Below are 16,329 nucleotides of genomic sequence, written 5' to 3' on the forward strand. Positions count from 1 at the left end.
GATGATTCTAATGTGCATGTGATGTTAAGAATACTACATCAGAGCAGAATGAGAAGTTTTGTTCTGCACTGTTAGGCTGAAGGTGGCTGGCCAATCCCCACCCGAGTAAAGGAGCACGAGTGGACTGGTGCAAGGTGGTTGGGGTGGAGGCAGGATTCTGAGCTGTCTGGACAGTCGAGCCTCTGCTGATTTGTGTGGCTTTACAGCCTTACGAGCTGGTGGTTTCTAATCCAATGTCTGGCTGAAAATGTGGCTGCAGTGGAGGTGTTGGGGCATAAGGAGAAAATTTTCCCTCTCTATTCTGAAGCTTCAAAGAGAAATAGTTCACTGTGCTCTATGGGGCCAGGAAGACAAATTCTGAGGCTGATGCTTTAAAAATGGAAATGGATTTAGTGTTGTATAATAAATATAAATAAATAAATCAGTAAGCAAGCCAATAAATAAACCAATAAATAAACCAATGCACACCATTTTTGCCCTCTTACAGTGGTTTTCCCCTCACCACACTGATCCTGGTGACTTACATTCTGCCCCTGGTCACCTGAAGGCACCCAGCCTGGCCGTGGAAGAGGGAACAAGATAACTGCCTTGGCCCTGGCTCTCTGAGGATCAGAGAACTTAGAGAAACCTAGAGAGGCCACCCACATGGAGGAGGAGGAGGAAGGGAGATACATATTCCCCATTTCCCATCCAAAAACGTAGGGAGGGAAGGCAGGGTATGGGAACCAAGGCTGGGTCATGTTAGGTATTTAAAGTCCAGGCTGACCAGCTGTTCATCCCTAGGCGGCTTCACTCTGAGGGTTGGGGAAAGGACTTGAGATCAGAATGAACCCCATCTTTCCACACACAGATACAGCAGGCACACCCCCACCCCACTTCAACACAGCTCCCCATGAGCCAAGCAGGCAGCCCAGTCAGCCCAGGGCAAGTGCTGCACGGCCCGCGGAGGGTGGGTAGGAGGGACTGGTCATGGGATGGGAGGAAGGCGAGGAGGTAGGCAGGATGGCACTCGTTTAAATGGGAAAGCAGCTGTCCAGGGCTTCAGCTTCTGGAGCCGCCAGCCATTGCTCACTTCCTCCTTCTCAGTCTGCCATGTGGTTGTGCTTGCTGGGCTTTCCTTGTCCTACTAGGAGACCTGTATGTGGATACGGAAACATGTAAATAAAGCCGGCATTAAGACAGTGATCAAAGAAAAGTCATTCCCTAAAAGCAGATGGTCATGATCTGGGCTCCACTAATAGATTTCAAGGGGAGATGACCCTGAAACTTTATGCAAAATTTTTGGTATTTATTTTCATATGCACTTCTTTATAAAGAGAACCTACAACTGGCTGGGCGCAGTGGCTCACACCTGTAATCCCAGCACGTCGAGAGGTTGAGGCGGGTGGATCACAAGGTCAGGAGTTCAAGACCAGCCTGGCCAAGATCGTGAAACCCCATCTCTACTAAAACTACAAAAATTAGCCGGGCATGTGACAGTGCCTGTAATCCCAGCTACTCGGGAGGCTGAGGCAGAGAATTGCTTGAACCCAGGTTGCAGTGAGCCAAGATCGCACCACTGCACTCCAGCCTGGGCGACAGGCAAGACTCTGTCTCAAAACCAACAAAACAAAAAAAGAATCTATAACTTTCATATGCTTATTTTAAAAAAGATTAAAAACTAAATATTAAAGAATTACAGGTCATTTATATGTGTAACCCATTAGTAACACACCAAGCAATCCACAGAAATGGGGGAGGGGAGGGGAATTTGAGATCCCTGATCCGACGGCATAGTTTTTTAGCATCCAAACTACAAAGGGACTTGCGAGAATCACTGAGACCAGAGCTCTGTAGCTTACCCAATATTCCTGTGCACGGGGTTCACACCATGACTGAGCTAAAACTTACTGTTTTATTCCAGAGTCCAAATCACACAAGATAAAACTTACTTCTTGAATATGCAACATTAGAGAAAACTGAAGTTATTCAGTTATTCAACCTGAAGTTGTTATGTAATAGTTGTGGCCATAACAAAGTGGGTGAACTAAAGTTTTAAAATTAAAAAAAAAAAAAAGCAGTCTTGAATGTATGAAGGGAGTTGCTCTAGGGTAAAGTGAAGCATCAGGCATCCTCCTCTTTTTTTCCTTGATCATTCTTCTGTTTGGTATCTTTGAATTTTTGACATGCTTGGTTTGCTTACAGGGATGCACTGCTATAATGGCACAATTGTTTTTTATAATTATAAATTAATTAGCATGTTACCTTTTCAGATTGTATGTATGGTTTCAATTTTAGGAAAAAACAAATTTCAAATTCTTATGTAGATAGCGAAGAAAACTTGTTCCAATTGTTTGAAGTTAGTAGACAACCCCATTACATATACACCTGGGGACAGAGTAGCCTAGAAGCCATTCTAGAAAGTATTCCTCTGCATTCCCTGTGCTGTGGATGGGTGCCATGCTCTTTGGTATCAATAAATGCTTCCTTCAATAATGAGATTGGTTAGAATTGGTCAGAGGCACTGACTGTGGTAGGCTTTACCAGCCCTCAGTACCTTGTGTGACACAGAATGACAGACATGGCAAGGACAGAGGGGGAGTGTGTGGGGCACAATGTGGCTGCACGTGTGCAGAGGTCCTGAGACACCCTGAGTCTGCCTATTGCTCCTGGACCATACTGGAGAGATGCCTGTGTGCAAGTCACATCACCACAATGACTGCTTTATGTCATCATTTCATTATATCATTTCTGTTATATTTATTATGCAATAAGGGCGTCTCTGGGTTAGGATAATTTTTCTGCAGAAAATATTTTAACTGTGTGTTTGGATTCTATCAGTTTTCTCTAAGGCAAGGCACAGAGGCTCAGAGCTCTCCCTCAAATGTGCTCTCACAAGCCTAAAAACTTTGAGGGTGAATATGGTACAGAGATTGGCCTTCTTCCTATTTCACAGATGGAAAAGTGGAGATCCCAAAGATGGCCTGCATCAGACTACCATCAAGCCAAAATCAGGCCTCTGATCCATGAGACCACCCTGTGCCAATGAACACTGCATTTGACATTGAGAGCAGGCTTGGAAAGATCTAATTCTGCTGAAGAGAAAAAGACAGGACCATGTCAGGCTGCAGAGGGTTTGGAATCCAACTGAGTTTAAAGCTGCTTATTCTTTCACAACAAATGCCCTATTTCCCTTCTGATGAACGTGCCTGAAGAAGACATTTTCCTTTGTTTGATTTTGTGAGTGGCTCCTCAGAACAGATGCTTTCTTGCTATTTCAGAACACTAAGGAAATTTTTTTAGGTGAGACAGATGAGTCTTTACTGCCCTGATGCGTGTGAGTGTGTGTGTGCATGTGTGTGCACAGAGAGGTGGGTGGGGTAGCCTCTCAGTCCCTGTTCATCTGATATGCATGTGCAGAGTCTTTCTTTCTTTCCTAATTAATTAGAAGTAATAGCTTTCCATAGTTTCTGGTACATGAGCGAGTAAAGTGGGAAATAATTTAATTGGCTGTCTTGCTTTCAAAGCCCAGTTTAATGAAATAGTTCTCAGCCTGAAGTGCATGTGTTATCTTTCCTGTTATTTTTCCAATTAACATTTCATTGGATCACGTCTGTGTGGAATATTCTAATTGGTTTGAAGGGCGGGGTGAAGGGACAAGAGCAGATGGAGAGATAGCCAGCTGTTTCTTTCATCCCGGGTGCCTGCTCTTGTACTGATGTGGCTGTAGGTTTTTCCCAGCGCCTTTCCTTGGAAGAACTCAAAGTGATTGACAGAAGTCCTGCCTGTCACCTTACCCATCCTCATGGAGCCCCTGGGCCAGGAAGGCAACATCTCCTCATAGGCACACTGGCTGGTGCACCTGGATAGAGAGAACTAAGGGGGCATTTCCCTAGGTTTTGGAGTCCGTATGATGGATGAGCCCAAGGGGGACAATGAACGGCTTCTAAAGCTTCCTGTGGGAATTGTCTCCCTGAGGGCAGACTCTGTTTAGCCTGGCACATAGGAGAGAGTAGAGACTTGTTGACAGAACAAGTATTCAGAGGGATCCCACAAGAGCCTCCCTGCTCAGATCTTCTTGTGAAGTGGGCAGTGAGTTAGAGGTGGGCATGAAGCAGGGCTGGGACTGCGGGAGGCAAGCCAGGTGCCTAGGGTCCCTGTGCACGGCCTGTGAGTGAGTGCCTTCTTAGTTACTGGATCTTATGAGACCAGCCTGGGCAATACAGCAAGAGTCCAGCTCTGTTAAAAAATAATAAAAATATTCTGGATCCTAGTGCCTGCTGGGCTCACCCAGTCCCAGGACTGGCATGAAGCAAACATCCTCTCCTTCTTTACATTTCCTCTCTGCTCCTAGTCATGCTGGCCCTGAGCCAGCCTGAACCCAGCCCTAGGCTCAGCGATCTCACTATCCAAATACTTCATGGCACTGGCTGTATCCCTCATAGTCCCCAGTGAGGTCCATGTGGCACTGGGTTGTGCTCTGTGTCTCTGACCTCTCCCCTCATTGCTGTAATTCTAATTTCTGTTTTCCCTTCGGGGCATTTCTGACCCGGCACTCAGCTGTTTTGCAGATCAACCTGTTTTCTGGGTTAGCCAAGGATAAATGTGGGCCTGGAGGCAGAGGAGGGGCTCCTATGCTTGGCCACATGGCCTGCTGCCCAGAGGTCTGGTTTCACATTTGTCCTAGTGAGAACTGGTTAGCTTCTCTTAGGGACCATTCCCAGGCCCAGCTCGGGGAGAGGCAGTGTTTAGGGTATGGGGCCAGGGAGTCCTTGGGAAGCAGCCCTGAGGCAAACTGTGTGGCTGGTTCATGTGGGGCCATAGGGAATGGGGCTGCCTTGGGCAGGTGCAGAGAGACAGAAGCATTCATCATATGTGCCTCCAGTGTGGTGAGACAGCCTGGGGGCTGCAGGGCACGAAGAAGTATTTCTTCATTTGATTTGCACCCACATGGCCAAATGTGAAATACCACACCATTAAACTGTGGGGTCCCAGCTAAGATCTGGGGCATCAAAAACTGTGTAGAGACCCACAAAAAAGTTTGAAAAAAAAAAAATATATATATATATATATATATATATATTTTTTTTTTTTTTTCTCTGAATCTCGTTTGAGCCCATAACAGAAAAAATGTAGCTGTTCCTGGCTGGCTTCTCTAGGTTTAAACTAGGCCAGTTGGGCTGGGATTTCAAGTCTGGCCTAGGCTTGACATTCCAGCCTCCTTTCCTTTCCAAAAGGCCTCTTGGAGTTCCAGCTACACATTCTTTCTAGAGCTGCTTCCTGCAGAGCTATGCAAAAATCTTTCTTTCCTTGACCACCAGGGTTCAGGCCTCCCTGAACAAGCAAGGTGGCAGGGGGAAATGGGGACGCAGAGCCCACCACTCTCCACAGGGGCCAGGCCTCACTTGGCAGGAAAAGTGGGTTCTCCTGAGATGGTTTTGGGCTTCCAGTAGATGAGGCCAGAGGGCCTGCCATCAGCTTCAGGCCCTGTGATTCTATTCAAGTCACAACATCTTACATGAGGCAGCACATTAGACAATTTGGAGTATTTTCAGACATCATCCACTCTCTCTCCGATCGTGATGCTGGCTGGGCTGTACTAATATCTCAGTTAACAGAGAAGGAAACTAAGGCTCAGGAAAGTTAAATGATTTGTCAAGTCCAGCTACCAGCAGGATCTCCAAGATCTCAAGTCATGCTGATGTCCTGGGCTCTGAGCTCCTACCTCAGAGCACCCAAGTGGGCCTCCCTTCTAATGTGGGATGGGAGAGAAATCACTTGAAGCCACAGCCTGGGCCACCTGAACCGAGATTCCTCAGTAGAGTGTATTCTTTCTGGTTAAAGTGCATCCAGAGATCGGTCAGGGCACGCGTGTCAAGATTCCCTTTGCTAGTCAGCCCTGCCTGAGGAACAGTAGTGGCTGGACAAGCAGAGGAGGGTGCCTGCATTTAACCAGGGAGAGAACGTTCTGTGAGAATGGAGTAAAGGTCTGGGGCAAAAATATCTGTGTGCAGAGGGCTCAAGTTCTTAGTGCACCACTAAGTACAGTAAGTGACTTGGACAAGTCACTTGAGCTTTCTGCTTCAAATTCCTCATTATGAAGTGGGGATATAATGCCAATCTTACAGGATTGTAGAGGATAAAATGGCAAAATATTTGTGTCTGTAATATGTGAACTGTAACACACTAATCAGATGGGAGTCATTGCTATTAATAATAACAATGACAGAAAGATCAGCCTGATACTAAGATTTCCAATCTTGAACAGAGATGCTACACAAAGGAAATGAAAGTGTTCATACAGTTTTTATGTATAAACCGTAAAGCACTTATACATAAAAGGAATTTTAGGAAGCCTTAGGTTGGTGATGGGCTCTGTCACGGGTGGGTGCACTGCTGACCTGGGTAGGGGATGACACTCCATCTCCCCAGATGCCTTCCTGTGAAAGTGTTTGGAATGGCCAAATAACCTTGACTGTCCTCTGGCCACTGAACTGGCAACTCTCCTGATGGCCTTCCATAGGCAGATGTCCTTCCAGGGAAACTGGAACCAGATGTACTCAAGATCTCAAAAGAAATTAATGGCAATAAGACTCTGGGGTAAAAATATCTGTGTGCACAGAGCTTGCTCACTCAGCTCCCTTTCTATCTAAGGATCATTTAGGCTTAATTATAGAGTTCAGGCATTCATTGGGTTTTTGATTAATTTTCTTTTCAGTTTGAAGAGTGTGTGAGTGTGGTGGGTCTGTGTGTGTGTTTACATCTTTCTTTGCAACTCAGTTGGGAGCTGGCTCTTGCAATGTTTAATTGTGCCCTCAGTTCTAACAAGCATGTTCAATGTGCCAACCAGGGCTTAGAAAGCCATTGTTTCCACTGCTCACCCGCCAGAGGCTGCTCTTGCCATGTTGAGGGATGGCGGGTGGCAGGGCCTTGTTCAGCTGGGACCTCAGCTGCAGGACGCATACTTTCCTTCTCCTTTTTGGCCTTGTGGTGTTTAAGGGATTCTGAGACCAGGAGAGCAGATTTCCTATTCCACTGATTACCAGTACTCTGCTAAGAACTGCTGAGTGACAGCTAGCTCACCCACACTGCAGCACGTCAGGCATTATTTTCTGGGCTAACCTCCGAAAGGATTTCTTTGCATAAGAAAGCAGTGTTTGTTCTCTTATGCTTAATATGTCCATTTAATATATTGGGAGAGACTACATGACTATGTAAATGAAAGTGACTAGCTTTCTCCTTTTTCTTTTGTGCCTTCTAGGCAGGGATGAAAAGGAGAGGCAGAACAGGATAGTGGAAGGGCATGGAATTTGGAAAAGGCCCCATTTGAACCCTGGCTTCTGATATTTCTTTGTTTGTGTATTCATGGGTATGTCACTTAACCTCTTTGGTCTCAATTTGTTATCTGAGAGTGGGGATAACAACACTCCTTAGGAGTATTACACTCCTCATAAGAATGTCTAGGGATGAGAAAATGCGTGTGGAAGCCTTCTGTAAAAATACTCTATAAGTCATAGTTCTTTTATTTTACTGATCAGAACTGCTGCTTAGCACACGATTTTGACCTATGAGATACCATTCCAGCAGCAGGAGAGAGGGAGTTGTAAAAAGGTCCATGGAATGGGAGGTGGGTAGGGGACAAGCCTCCAACCTTCTCATGTGCTGTGGGCTAAAGCAGTGACCCAGGAATGTAACATGCATGCAGCAAAGAGCCCAGATTAAGGGTTTACCCTCAAAACAGCTGGCACAGATAAAAGGGAATCTGGAACATTCAGATTTTCTTTTACATAATGGTAACAGAGATTTTCTCTTGTTCTTTAAAGGATGGATCCAATTGTCTCTAGTTTTTAGACTCATTGGTTTGTGGGTGAAGGGATTGGGGATGAAGATAATGTTCTGGTTGGAGACAAGAGGCTGTGGGTCCAGCTAAGTGTGACCATGTTGTGAATGAGACTTGGGAGATGTGGGGCCTTGGACCTTTGGCTGGCTAGGTATGTGATTCTGAATAGATGACCTAATTTAATGAGGCCTCAATTTCCTGTGAGATCATGGACTAAAAGATCTCAAAGGACTTGATTAAAATAATCTAAGATGTGATGAAATGCTTTTTCCTATGGAATTCAAAACTCTTGTGCCACCAAGAAGCCATGTGTTGTGTGTGTATGTCTAAGTCCTGAGACCACCCAGCTAAAACTTAATCAAGGCACTAAATGAGCCCCTGTAAACTGATGGCATCTGGCATCAGACCCAGGCACTTTCAAGGGAAGGAGAGCTGGATGGGAGGGCAGAGATGACCTCAACAGAGATTGCAAGGTTAATTCTCTCTTGTACGATAGACTTTGATTTGGCAATATCTTGACTAAGCTGAAAGATAATGATCCACAAATCACAGGAAGAAAAGGGGTCATTTCCTTGTAAAACAACAGTAACTTGAAAATAATTGGCTACAGAGCAATAGAGCGTTCTGCCAGGCTGACTTCAGAGCTGAGAGACCCCACTATAGAGTTCACAGTGGTTTCAATAACAACAACCACAATGTATATATGCATAGTGCTTTTAACTTGTATACTTTCCCATTTTTTTCATTTTGTCATTACACAATTTCCCAGAAAACTGCTATGGGGGTAATTTCTTTTAAAACTCTGAAAAGGGTGATTTTTCTAGCTAAGTATGCTATGCCTTGCTTTAGAAATACAGATATGCCTCTGAAAAAGTTATTTGTAAATATAGTTGCATAAGTCATATTTTAATGCACTAGCAGAATCTGAAAACACAAATCTTGTATAGGATTTTGTAATGTAAATAAATTCTCATTAATCTGTTGTTTGTTACAACTTTGGAGTTTAAAATATTGCAGGTTTTCTTAAAGTGGGGCCACATGGATTAGATTCTAGGATCAGTATCTACTCCCCAGAATCCCATAGGAGTGAATAATTCAGTCTTGGGGAGAGATTCCTGCCTATGATGTCAGCATGGAAAATAAGCTGCTTTGTACTTTAGCCATGGAGCTCTTTGGAGTTGCCTTTCCCAAATAAAACAAGGACACATCGGAAGAGACAGAGAATTCCAAAAGTAACAGCTGAACTATTTCTACATGAATGTCTCCAGGTCCTTTGTGAGCCACTGATGTATTATTAATGGCTGTTATAAATAACTTGCCATCAATAACTAATCTATAGGACAGTAGTTGATGGTTGGGGTGTGAGGTTAACACTACATACTTCGGAGTAGATCTGTTAGCGCTATTACGTAAATAAGGACCATCCTCTGGGACTAGAATCTGAAATAAATTGGACTAAATGGAATTTTTAATAAAGGTAATAAACCCTCCTGCTTTTTATTCACTATCCACAAACTCTAATAGAAGACAGCCCTTTGGAGCCAATCACAAGATTGTAAAACTGCCTTGAACTTCAACTTTCTCCCTCTGAAATTAAGCTAGCAGTGTCTACTTGTTAAATCCACAATGACGATGTGAAATTTTTATAATTAGTTTGCATAGGGAGGTGATGAACAAGCAAACATATATACAACCATATATATGGTTGAATTATTGAGAATAAAGGTACAAGCTCTTTTTTAGGCAGGGAAGGAATAGTGATTCAAGCTAGAAGAACTGCAAAACTCCTCATTGCAAGGCCGGAAACCCCTAAAAAGAAGTTTTATATTGGTTTGACTAAAGGAAATCTGGCCTCTCATCTTTATTGGTTAAATCTTAGCAATACAGGCTTGCTTAATATGAGTGTCTTAGATCTTCTTTAAAGAGCTCTGAAGTTAAGCCTTAGGAAGTACTTTCTCACAAATGCTCAAGCAGTTAAATTTGAGCTTCTGTGAAACAGAGCTAAAATAAATAAATAAATACATAAATAAATAAATATAAATATACAGTGTATGTATATACAAAGGCTACAGGTAGACATATAGGCACTGCTGACAAATATGCTACTAATATAAGCTATATGCATCCTTGATGTGTGCATGTGTGTGTGTCTGTGCATACACCTGTCCATTGTATGTGTTCAGATCATTCAGAAACTCAAAAGAAATATAATGAAATCCAGTTCTTATTTGTTGAAATGTTCTTGAAATCTTACATGGGTTCATGGCTTATAATTTTTTAAATGTAAATTTAGGGCTAATCATGAGAACAGAATAAGCAGCTGTAAACAAAATCACAGTTAGGATTTAACTAAAACACGGACAGGGCCCCAAATATCATAACTATTGCAGAATACGGGAATTACAAAGCCAAGTACTGTGATTAAAATACTCTGAGAATAAGCAATCTTTTCGGAAAGAGGTGGGTAGATGGAACTAATGAAGTGTTTCCTTCTGTTAGTTCACATCAGCACCTTGGACAGTTCCAAGGAGGCTTCCTCCCTCCGAAGGGAGCAAATACCAGTATTTGTCTAGTTTTCTAAGTGCTCCATTCATTCCAGTCAGTGTGTCGATCTGATGATCAACTAATAAATGCAGACATACTACTGTGTAATAAAAACTTATTCTTTCCTCTCCCCATCACTCACTCTTTCACCAGCCGTTTCCCCAGCACCCCCCAGTCAGACAGCAGGATTTTGTCTTACGACCACCTGGTGTGGATGTTTTCACTCCTACTTCTAATTGGTTGGGAAGCAGCATTTGCCACAGGCACTGTTTAATTTCGTTTCTATCCCCTGCATCTCACAGGAAAGAAATGGTCAATAGTTCAGATAAAAGAATCATCCTGGTCAGCTCCAAAATATGGCTACTTGCATGGTAATCACAGCAAGTCTGTCAAATCAGTGATTTCTTTATTCCTAAGAGGAAGGGATTTTTCCTAAGGATTATGGTTCTACCACCCAAGGAGCAGCCCTACTCTTCAAAAGTGGCTGCAAAGGCTGGCAAACCGAGAGGTCTGCTTTGGCTCAGAAACTCAGTTTGGCTCCTGCCACCCCTGGCACCCCTCACTGCATGTCTCAGAAGCGTGTGATCCACACACAGTCAGACCAGTCTGCTTCTACTTAGGAGGGATCACAACCAGAGGTGGACCCCGCTTGGGCCTCCACATGAGGACTTGGGCATCATTGGCATTGGGTTTCACTAGTGCGTTAGGGGGGATGGGTTCCATCCGGCTCAGGATCCGGGGCTGCTCCTGCTGAGTCCTGCCCACCAGCCGGGCCCGCTGCCCCAAGAGCTGAAGAGGGTCCACCTCAATGTCCACCCTCATCCTCCACTTGATGGTCTGCAGAATGATCTTCTCCTTTGTGGTGGTGTTCATGGCCACCAGCCAGGTCGTGAAACTTTGGTCTCTCTTGATTCTTGTGAGCAGCGGCACATTGCTGTCGCTCACAGGCACTGCCCATGTCACACTGGGGTAGAAGTTGTCATTCATGCTGACGGAGAACCTGGAGATCTTGTTGGTGGGGCCAACCAAGGTCACAGTTTCTGTGGTGTTCCCGTACCAAGGGTAGCTCACCCCATCTGAGTCACTGATGGCTTTTACTCTCCCTTCCCTCAAGTCAGGAAGTTCCCAGCTTGACCTGGCAAAGCAGAAGACATGCACAAGAAAAGAGGCGGAATGAATTTTTCAGAAGCTGGAGAGGTGCTCACTCCTTACTAACACGGTCAACTTGGGCAAAATGGGAAGTTCACAGGGGGAATTGAGGTCAAAAAGTTCTATGCTGTGCTGTTTCAGAATTAAATGAGAACAAACCAAAATAAAAATAACAAAGCCATGCCAAAACAAGTTAAATACAACCACAGCTGACCCAATTGAGAACAGGAAGCTCAAAGAGGCAGTTGTGAGACCACACAGAGACATCAACTAGTTAGATGATGGTAATCAGCACTTTAGAGGAATTCTACTGCAAGAACCACTTTCTTGGAAATATGAGTGTAAGGTTTGCTTTTTTGGAAAGAAATGGTGGTTGAAATTCGATGTACCTGGAAGGCAGTATCTGGAGGAAAGAAGAGCAAAAGGAGGCAAAGGTAAAGGTTATACTAATTTCTTAGGAAATCACAGTAATAGAATTTCTCATTTTCAACAAACAGGGTTGTTTAGCTTCTAGGTGTCAGCCAATCCATCACTTAGAAAACACAGGCATAGAAAATCTAACACGAGGAAATCATGATCATCTGGAAACCATCTGAATGTGAAAGTTGTTCTAGAGGGTGGCACACACTCTAATGCACTGCCTTCCCATTGCCTTCCAGTCCAGCCTGGAAGTCTCATAGCTTAGTTTCACAAACTTGCCATTCTGGTACCTACCTACTCCTCCTGGCTGCCTCTGACCTTGTACAGAAGGAGAAGGAACCAGTGTCTCTTCCCCCTGCCATGGACCGTTGCTAATAATTGAAGATACTTAATGAGAGTGTTACTCTATCCAAACCAATGTGCTAAGTACATTACCTCAGTTAATATTCAAAATACTCCACAAGATAAATTTTTATTTCCATTTTACACATGAGGGGATGGAGGCTTAGAGATGTTAAGGTACATGACAAAGGTCCTACAGAATGCAAGAGGTGAAGCTGGGAGTTGTCTGACTTCAAAGTCCATAGTTTTGACCACTCTATCATACTGCCTCCCAAAGTACCCTTACACGGTGCTGGAGGAAGCTAGAGTGGAGAGGACTCAGGCTGTCTCATGCCTTAGCAGCTCCAGGACCAGTCATGGAGAACTGGACTGGACCCCAATAAAGGCACAAGTCTAGTCAGCAGAGTCTGGCTATGCATTCTCCATATTTTCACTGTGGGGACCAGGGATGGTTCTTGGTAATAATGGACTAGAATTTAATAATTAAAGAAATGAGACTGCTTCATTCATCAGCTAAGAGGTAGTGGTCTTGTTTGATATAAAGTTCTTCCTCATATGAAGTGACAGAAGATCCTGCAGAGTTTTATACAGGTGCTCTAAAAGGGAGTTACATCGTCAGGCTGGTGCTGATCAACATCTCCGCATCCCTTACTGTCACATGTGGATACAGAGACACTAACCAATGCCTCCAACTGGCCCCCTACAGTACCTCCTATGCCAGTCAGCCCCAGCCTGAAGTGAAGGGAGGGCTTGGCTGCCTGAGGAGGAAGTGAGCCCACAGCTGCAAGAGCCATTTCTCTTGTCATGCCCTTGGTAACCGCTGGGAATAATTGCAGTGTATCACGGTTGGCAGACACCAAGTAAGGAACTGACCTGCTGCAGAAAGTCAGAGCTCATTTTGCATATGCTTTTGCAGCTGGGGGTAGTAGCTCCCAGGTAATTCTATGCCATTTCTTGCTGTACAAAAGGGAGTACCTGCTGTTTGAGTGGGTCAGAGGCTGGGCAGAGACCCAATCTGCTCATTGGGTTCATGAAATAACCATACTGGAGTCAGTTTCATGCCCCCATGCAAAGGGCTAAGACAACTCTTCAGTCACAATACATCTATTTTCTGTGTTGCCTAAATCTTGTTTTTCATTTCGGTTGTGACCAGTCCCTACTGGCCTTTGAGTTCTTCTTTAGGATTGCAGGATGGGTATTCCCAGCAGTGACAGATTGTTCTTGCTCTCCCACCCTACACACTGGGCTTACTGTGGCATATTGCCTGGGGAATTTGGTTTTGAGTGGATTTACTTTCTATTCTGTCACGACACTGTCCTTTTCAGGGCTGGCTATCTTGCTGGTGGGTTCAGTGACTTTGTCTATAGAGCCTTTATAGTTCCCATATTTGTCCTCCCATCTTCCTGCCCAGAGCTGTGTGAGCAGAGACTTGGGGTAAGGATCTGCAAGTCAACCTTATAAGACAAATCGTAAAACTTAAGTTTGGTCCCAGGTGTCGGTTTTTCAAAAAACAGAAATAATACAATAAAGGCACACTCTTGTGGCTATCTTAGGAGAGAAGGAAAAGATCCTTTTCTTGAAGGGGTTTCTAGAACAGAGAAATACAACAGGCTTCTTAATTATCACATCAGAACAAACAAATCTGGCCACATGCAGTCATTGGGAGTAGTGACCCTGGAGGTTACACTTTAGTTCCATCTACACTGCTGTTACTTCTGCAACTGTAGTTTTGGGAATTCCTCAGGTCAGAGGCATGCTTTCTTCCATAGCCCTAGGGAACTAGGATTATATCACTAAGGGATGATTTGATTTTGAAAACAGCCAAAATCCATGGTGATTTAAGTCTAGTGAATAGGGAGTTATTTTCTACTTGAAAAATAACAAAATTTTCCTTTATGAAAAAGATACTAATATACACCCCAAGGCAGGGTCCTTCCCTTCTTCCCTCTGTCTCTCCCTCTCCCCCTCCCTTCCTTTCTCTTTTTTGTTTTTCCCAAAAAGAGAGTTATGTCTATAAAATGCATGACTGGTTTATGTAGCTGATAAAATGTCTTTGGTAATGGTTTTTGGAGAAGTCTCTGAAAAGTTCCAAGAACAGTAGCACTATTTGAGTCACTCAATGACCATTTAAGGGGACTACTTTGAATGGAATGCTGGAGGCATTTCAAACTCCATATGGCTCAGACTGAACTCATCATTTCCAACATAAACCAAGCCCTCTTCCCTTGTCTCTGCTGCAGGGGAAGTGCTGCCCACTGCTCACCAAATCTTCCAGGTCAGAAGCAAGGGCCATCTTTGGCTCTTCCCACACCCTCTGCCACAGTGACTGTATCACTGCATCCTGTGAAATTTTCCCCATAAGTGATGCTTAAATTTATCTTCTTTTGGCTGGGCATGGTGGCTCACGCCTGTAATCCCAGCACTTTGGGATCATGAAGTCAGGAGATCGAGACCATCCTAACATGGTGAAACCCTGTCTCTACTAAAAATACAAAATAAAAAATTAGCTCAGTGTGATATCACATGCCTGTAGTCCCAGCTACTCAGAAGGCTGAGGCAGGAGCATCACTTGATCCCGGGAGACAGAGGTTACAGTGAGCCGGGATTGCACCACTGCACTTGAGCTTAGGCAACAGAGTGAGACTCCATCTCAAAAAAAAAAAACCTTTCCCCATCCAACTCTACTGCCTTCACTTAATCCAAGCCCTCAGCATCTCTTACCTGGTTTCTGTAAGGGTGCATAGCTTGCCTCTCTGCACCCAACTCTGGTCCCTCTCAAATCCAACTTTTAGGATGCCCAAGTGTTCAAACATGCAAACCTGATCATGCTCTTTCTATATATAAAATCCTCCCAAGGCTTTTCTATATGGACATTGTTGGCATCACCCACAGGGTAAAATTCAAGTTCCTCAATAGGACATACATGGCTCTCCATCATCTGGCCTCCCCATCCCCAAACTCCGTGCTGTTTCTCACCTCCACCGCTGTGCCCTCTGCCTACGCTGTTCTTCCTCCTACTCAAGTTCCACTGTATCTAACTACTCATCCTCTGAGAGTCACCACATGTATCGCCTCCTCTTCTATAGATATATCTAGATCTACAGGTGTCAGATTATATTATAACGGTTTATGTGTCTTCCCCAGTAGATTACAGGTTTCTTGAGGCTTGGAATTATGACTTACTTTTGAATCATTAGTGTCTTGCACATGGCTGGCACATAAAACTTAATATATTTATTGAAAGAATAAATATTTTATTTGAATTATTTTCATGACTATATTCCTGGAGCCTGGCAGAACTTATATACAACAAAGTATTTCATCACAGTTTTATACTTTATATATTCACTCACCTTAAAAAAAAAATTAACATCTACTATTCATTTAGAATCTATTATTAGAATAGTACCATGCCTTGCAATAGAAGTTGCTTATCCTTAGGAGGAGGAGGCAAGTCACACTTAAATGAAACTGAATGAATTAGTGAATATGAATGTATTTTAGTGACTACCCATGCTATCATATGCCTACATACAAAAATGAGTGTCAGAGACTCCAAGTGATACAGCAACTCAGAGACACGGATAACCATGCAGGCTGTAGCAAGGGGAAAGCTTTATGAAGGGAATGAGATATGAAGACTTTGGAATAGAGACAGGCATTACAGGTGGGATACTTCATCGTAGGCTGCAGTGTGATACCAAGCATAAATGTGGAGTGTCCAGGAAACAGAACACTGGGAAGAGAAGACACTGCTGGGTGGGCAGGATAGTATCAGTTTATAAATCACCTTCAATAATAGGCTTAGGCACTGGGCTGCATCCTAGAGGGGGTGAGACTTTTTCTCAGGAGAGTTAACTGTGAGGAAGACTAATGAAAAATGTAGGATTAGAGGGCAAAAGGGAGGGAACGAGGATGCTTAGGAGATTCTGCAACACTACAGGTGATCTTCAAAGAGGGCTTCACCTAGACTGGTGGCTGAACAAGTGGACAGGAGGTGCCACATATGAGAGATATTACAAAGGTAGATTCTCCTAGCTTTGGTAACCAATCGC

At 43.9% G+C, this 16,329-nt stretch overlaps 1 protein-coding gene across 6 annotated transcripts in view; it reads right to left on the reverse strand.

The window, feature by feature from the left end:
• Positions 1–652: 652 nt before the first annotated feature.
• FAM78B (family with sequence similarity 78 member B) overlaps positions 653–16,329 on the reverse strand; it is a 323,508-nt gene continuing 307,831 nt past the window's right edge. For 5 of the 6 annotated variants that reach the window (XM_064370732.1, XM_064370734.1, XM_064370733.1 and 2 more), the window contains one exon: positions 10,753–11,498. In XM_064370732.1, coding sequence (XP_064226802.1) covers positions 10,976–11,498 — 523 coding nt within the window. In that variant the 3' untranslated portion in view covers positions 10,753–10,975. Of the gene's footprint in view, positions 1,136–10,752; positions 11,499–16,329 lie in introns of those variants that run through there. The other variant, XM_021668086.2, reaches the window with a different exon arrangement.

This window comes from Aotus nancymaae, unplaced genomic scaffold (assembly GCF_030222135.1).
Source record: "Aotus nancymaae isolate 86718 unplaced genomic scaffold, 86718_ANA_hifiasm-v0.15.2.pri h1tg000108l, whole genome shotgun sequence".
NCBI classification, from domain to species: Eukaryota; Metazoa; Chordata; class Mammalia; order Primates; family Aotidae; genus Aotus; species Aotus nancymaae.